The sequence below is a fragment of the Nerophis lumbriciformis genome, linkage group LG24 (assembly GCF_033978685.3).
Source record: "Nerophis lumbriciformis linkage group LG24, RoL_Nlum_v2.1, whole genome shotgun sequence".
NCBI classification, from domain to species: Eukaryota; Metazoa; Chordata; class Actinopteri; order Syngnathiformes; family Syngnathidae; genus Nerophis; species Nerophis lumbriciformis.
The window spans coordinates 19,984,847-19,990,846 of record NC_084571.2 but is presented as its reverse complement, the minus strand read 5'-3'; the positions used below and the strand labels follow the sequence as shown (position 1 = coordinate 19,990,846).

Sequence of the window (6,000 nt, the reverse complement as noted above, 5' to 3'; positions counted from 1 at the left end):
AAGTTTTTATGCAAACCTGAAGATGCGTAGCGAGACGGGGAGAGTGAGCGAGCATAAGTGGCTGTGTGGGCTTTAAAACGATGACGCTCCGAGCTCTTTTCCTCCCCGGAGGATAATGGGCTGAAATGCGGTGAGGGCTGGCTGCACCAGCACAAGGAATCGAGCACGTCGATCCGCAAGCAGCTTTTCTGGAGACGTGCGCTGGCCATCCCCACCCATCCCCGCGTGTGTGCACAATGAACGTTTTCTTCAACTTGAGGGGGTCCATTGTGAGACAGATGGTGGAGGACAGACCTGCTGCAGGTATGGAGTCACATGGAAATATAGTCCGTGCAAGTGCTGCTATTATAAATGCATGTTGTTGGGGTTTTTTCTCTCTCACTTGTTGCGCACAATAAGTGTTGACTTACCTAAATGATCTTCTAGTGACAACTTTCCGGCCAGATTGCATGGTCGGCCGGTAGATGGCGTCAAGCATAGGATAGGTCAGACCTGGGCAAATTAAGGCCCGGGGGCCGCACGCGGCCCGTTAAGCTTTTCAATCTGGCCCGCCGGACATTCCCAAATAATTTTTTCTTAGATCTTTAAGATGGAAAGTGTAGCTGCCATTATGATGTGCAAGGATGTTTTCAAATGACCGTAAGTCTTCAACTATACAAAGTATTCCAATGGTTGGAATCTGTGCTTTTGCATGATATACCACAGTAACTATGTGCTCAGACGAGGCACCAAGCAGTGTGGGTGGGGAGCGTTTCCACAGAGTGTTTCTAGAGCGGCCAGCCTGAAATACGGGAGTCAGGGACAGACTTGGAAGGAGATTTTTACAACAAAGTTCTAAAGCTTAGTGATATATCAGATGTATCAGATCGTAGATGGGGTTTTTGTTACCCTTCGCGTTCATATTTTGCTGTGTTTGTTGCATTTTTGTTGGGTTTCGCTTGATTGTTAAAATATGTTGATTGAGAGGGGGTGTGATGTTCATATGTTGTCAATATTTAGTGTTTTATCCTTCATAGTTCATATTGTAACATTCTTTATTTTCATGTACATTCTGGGTGTCTCATGCAGTAAAAAAAAAGAAGTACATTTCCATTCCGTTTTTAAGGTGGTCTGTCGCAACGTTTTTAGCATTTATCCAGCCATCCATTTTCTACCGCTTGTCCCTTTTAGGGATGCGGGGGGTGCTGGAGCCTATCTCAGCTATTGTGAAGTTTTGTATTAGTGTTCCTAAAAAACAGATATACCGGCCCCCAGACACATTATTTTCTCTAAATTTGGCCCGGCCCGAGTCAAAATAATTGCCCAGGCCTGGGATAGGTGCTTCCAGGTTGAAGGACGGGCGCCTCTCGCCTCCTCCGCCGTAAAGATGCTGACCGCAGCACATTCTCTCCAGGCTGACGACGAAAAACAGTCGTAACGGGGAAATGTTGTTTAAACCACAACAACAAATATGTAAAGTGGAATACAACAATTCCTTTAATAATTTATAATAATAGAACCGAGGCTGGGTAAAGTAGTCCGTAAACTCGCTAACAAAAGTTGTTGCTAAGGTACGCGAGTGTCACTCCGCGTCGCTGCCAGGTTGACGGGCTGGCGGATTGATATGTAAATGAGCTGTCAGGTGTGTCGTAAATCGTTTTATTGGTAATGGCGCGTCAGCCAATCAGAAGCTGGGGAAGCTGGGACTATTTTTTTTTTTTCGGTGCTAAACCTCCACCTCAAGCTAGCTTAACGTCCACGCCGTGCAAAGTCACACCGATGTCGTCTTTTGTTTGTTTGGAGAGGCTGCGTTTATGGACGTGACACGGATGTGTCTCGGACACTGCGGTGGGGCGGACCGGCTGTTACGCAACGGACGCCGGAGAGCAAGTTTATCAGGCGGATGGGACCGCGGTTTGGGACGGGAGCGCAGGCAGGTAACTAGTTAGCGTTGTTGGCTAATGTTGTTGTGCTAATATACTATGTAATGTGTATATAATATACTGTATAATGTGTGTTCATCTGTAAAAGACTGGCTTTGCAAGTATCCGTTTTATAAGCCACAAATAATATAATTTAAAGTAGTCAGTGTACAGCCTAGTGCTGTCCCGTTACCAATATTTTGGTACCGGTACCTGTACCAAATTTTTTTTGATACTTTTCTAAATAAAGAGGACCACAACAATTTTAATTATTGTCTTTATTTGAACAAAAAATGTTAGGTTACATGAAACATATGTTTATCATTGTAATTTAGTCCTTAAATAAAATAGTGAACATATCAATCAATCAATATTTAGTTATATAGCCCTAAATCACAAGTGTCTCAAAGGGCTGCACAAGCCACAACGACATCCTTGGTACAGAGCCCACATAAGGGCAAGGAAAAACTCACCCCAGTGGGACGTCGATGTGAATGACTATGAGAAACCTTGGAGAGGACCGCATATGTGGGTAACCCCCCCCCCCCCCCCCCTCTAGGGAGACCGAATGCAATGGATGTCGAGTGGGTCTAACATAATATTGTGAGAGTACAGTCCATAGTGGATCCAGCATAACAGAAATAGTCCAGTCCACAGTGGGGTCAGCAGGAAACCATCCCGAGCGTAGACAGGTCAGCAGCGCAGAGATGTTCCCAACCGATACACAGGCGAGCGGTCCACCCCGGGTCCCGACCCCGGACAGCCGCAACCCATCCATGGCCACCGGATCTGTGTCTCCCCCTCCATAGGTGATAGGGGGGAGCAGAGGAGAAAAGAAAAGAAACGGCAGATCAACTGGTCTAAAAAAAAGGGGGCTATTCAAAGGCCAGAGTATACAAATGAGTTTTAAGATGGGACTTAAATGCTTCTACTGAGGTAGCATCTCTAACTGCATACTAGACAACTTGTCTTTTAGTAGTAAGTAAACAAACAAAGACTCATAATTAGTCTGCTGATGTATGCAGTAACATATTGTGTCATTTATCTACCTATTATTTTGGCAACATTATGAGGGACAAACTGTAAAAAATGATTATTAATCTACTTGTTCATTTACTGTTAATATCTGCTTATTTTCTGTTTTAACATGTTCTATCTACACTTCTGTTAAAATGTAATAATCACTTATTCTTCTCTTCTTTGATACTGTACATTAGTTTTGGATGATACCACAAATTTGGGTATCAACCCGATACCAAGTAGTTACAGGATCATGCATTGGTCATATTCAAAGTCCTCATGTGTCCAGGGAGGTATTTCCTGAGTTTATAAACATAATACACATTTTAAAACGAAAGAAGATGTGATGCCAAAAAATATCGACTTAATCATAGTAGTATCGTTTAGATACGCTCTTGTACTTGGTATCATTACAGTGGATGTCAGGTGCAGATCCACCAATGGCGTTTGTTTACATTTTAATGCCGGTGAGCTACAGTGTGTAGTGAAGCATGTTTAGCTATTCCTCGATTTTAGCAAATGGCTGCAATGAAACAAAGAGTGAACCAATTAAAAGGGGTCTGAATACTTTCCGTACCCACTAGAACAGGGGTGTCAAACTCATTTTCACAGAGGGCCGCTTCTAACAGTGAGAGATAAATGAATATTAAGGATTTACCTCACAATTACATATGCATTTGATCATTATATATTATTAAGCATATTGCTATAAATGTAAAATGGTGTGATTGAGCAGTTTTTACACTAACATCTATGGTTGTTGTTTTTATGGTTAATTACTGTAAATAGAAAAACAGTAAAATTCCAACAACAGAGCGGCCAGTTTCTTACTGCAAAATCTATAGTTGTTGTTTTGACTGTGTATTAATGTAAATAGAAAAACGGTAACACTGTTTTGTTGTTGTTTTTTAACCGTAAAATCTATTTACATTTTTATACTCAACGATTTAATGGATAACTGGCTTAGATATTTATTTTTTATTTATGTAAAATGTTTTTTAATGAACAATAATATATTTGATGCATTATTCGGAAACACAAAATTAATAGTTGTCATGATCCGTGGTCCGGATCATGTTTTTGTTATGTTCTGTTAGTTTTAGACTCCATAGTTCCTGTTTTTGTGCACCCTTGTTTGTTTTAGTTACCATGGCGACTTATTACTTTCACCTGCCTCTGGTGTTCGGGACACGCACCTGCTCTAATCAAGAGACCATTATTTAAGCCTGTCTTTGCCAGTCAGCCGTCCTGGCGTCATTGCTTGTTTCATGCGATACCATAGTTCATGCTGCTCGTTTTCATGTCCGATTCCAAATTTATGCTAGTTGTTCGATTCATGCCGTGTCCACGTAAGTGTTAGTTGTTTCATGCCACAGTAAGTCTTGTTTGTTCCATGCCATAGTCCATGTTAAGTGTTTAGCTTCTATGTTTCCTGCGTTAAGTTTTTTTTGTTCGTTAGCTTCTCGTGTGAACGGCACACTTTTCCTTTGTTTGGTTCCGGTCTTTGTGATGTGTAGGATTAATTGAGAAAATAAATATGTTCCTGCCTGCAAGTCTTGTCCAGAATAGTCCGTTTGCATCCCGGGAGAACAAACCTCGCAGTAAGCTGTGACACCCCCGTTAGGACAGAATGACGCCAGCACGACTGACTGGAAAAGACAGGCTTAAATAATGGTCTCTTGATTAGAGCAAGTGCGTGTCCCGAACACCAGAGGCAAGTGAAACTAATAAGTCCCCATGGTAACTAAAACAAACAAGGGTGCACAAAAACAGGAACTCATGGAGTCTAAAACTAACAGAACATAACAAAAACATGATCCGGACCACGGATCATGACAATAGTTCATTATTATTACAGATTATAACTACTTTCCAGGCTAAATTCACACAAATGTAACTAATGTTCCATTATTAACATTATTATTACAGATTCATGCATAAGTCCTTTCAAAACTAAATTCATACCCATTTAATTAATTACATTTGTACATTATATAGTACGAAAGATGCAATTATAATTACATGCAGTACATGTTCTATTTTCTGTCAAAATGGAAAGAATGAATATATTTAGTAAGAAAAGATCAAGTACTTTATTGAGGCATTTTATTTCCAGGTCTTGGTGGGCCATATAAAATGATGCGGTGGGCCAAGTCTGGCCCCCGGGTTTTGAGTTTGACACCTGTGTACTGTATGTTCTCATGAGTTCAGTAGCAATTTGCAGTCATGTTGTTGTTACGATGGAATACGCATTCTCTGATGTTAGCTAGCCCAACGGCTATCGTTAGCTAACATGTGCCTGCAGGTGTTACTCAAGGCCGTAGTTTGCACACAAAATGATGTAAAAGTAGAGGAGTAGTTGTGTGATAATCATGCATTCGTCAAAATTGAAGTAGAATGTTCAATTAATCATATATTTGGATTTTTGCCATATTGGCTCAGCCCTACTGCTAACCTTGACAACCTGCACTTTTTTATTGAACGCATTTTCTATTGATATTGATTACGTGTCTTTGGCGGTCTATATTGATGCCGTTTTATCGCTCAGCCCTGGTTTTGGCCATTTCTAGCATTTTTCTTTTGCATTTGTTGTTGGTCTTGCATTAATGTGATTTATTTGTGTGATTGGAGCATTTGTTTTTACATTTGCAGCATGTTTTATTTAGCACTGCTTTATTCCTCATGGGTGGCAAATTGACCAGAGCTGCACAGGTTGTTGCTGATATCATCTTACTCCTCTGCGATGATCCCTGCTGTACGTTAAACACTTTTTTCCTGTCGCTTGAGGATGCCCCACACCTTCCTCTTCTTCAGTCAGGCACTTGGGAAACTGCAAAGTGGAGCCCACTTTTCCACAGGGAGAGATGGAGGGATCGTGCAACGCTTTACAATGTCAGAGCACGTTGCAACTCATTTTTTATCCCAAATGACCTACAGCTCCACACCGATACCTCGGAGTAGCCACGATTCTCCATACTTAAAACAAAACAAAACTGAACCCATGTACTTTTAAATTGGCTACTTTATTGAAACATGTTTTAAAAAATATCGATGTAATCATAGTAGTATCGACTAGATA

The 6,000-nt window shown here is 41.1% G+C and overlaps 1 protein-coding gene across 4 annotated transcripts in view; it reads left to right on the top strand.

Annotated features, from left to right (window-relative positions):
• Nucleotides 1-227: 227 nt before the first annotated feature.
• The window catches only part of LOC133620350 (potassium channel subfamily T member 1-like), a 289,334-nt gene continuing 283,561 nt past the window's right edge, over nucleotides 228-6,000 (top strand). For all 4 annotated transcript variants that reach the window (XM_061981789.1, XM_061981785.1, XM_061981788.1 and 1 more), the window contains exon 1: nucleotides 228-303. In XM_061981789.1, the coding sequence (XP_061837773.1) occupies nucleotides 237-303 (67 nt within the window). In that variant the 5' untranslated portion in view covers nucleotides 228-236. The remainder of the gene's footprint in view (nucleotides 304-6,000) is intronic.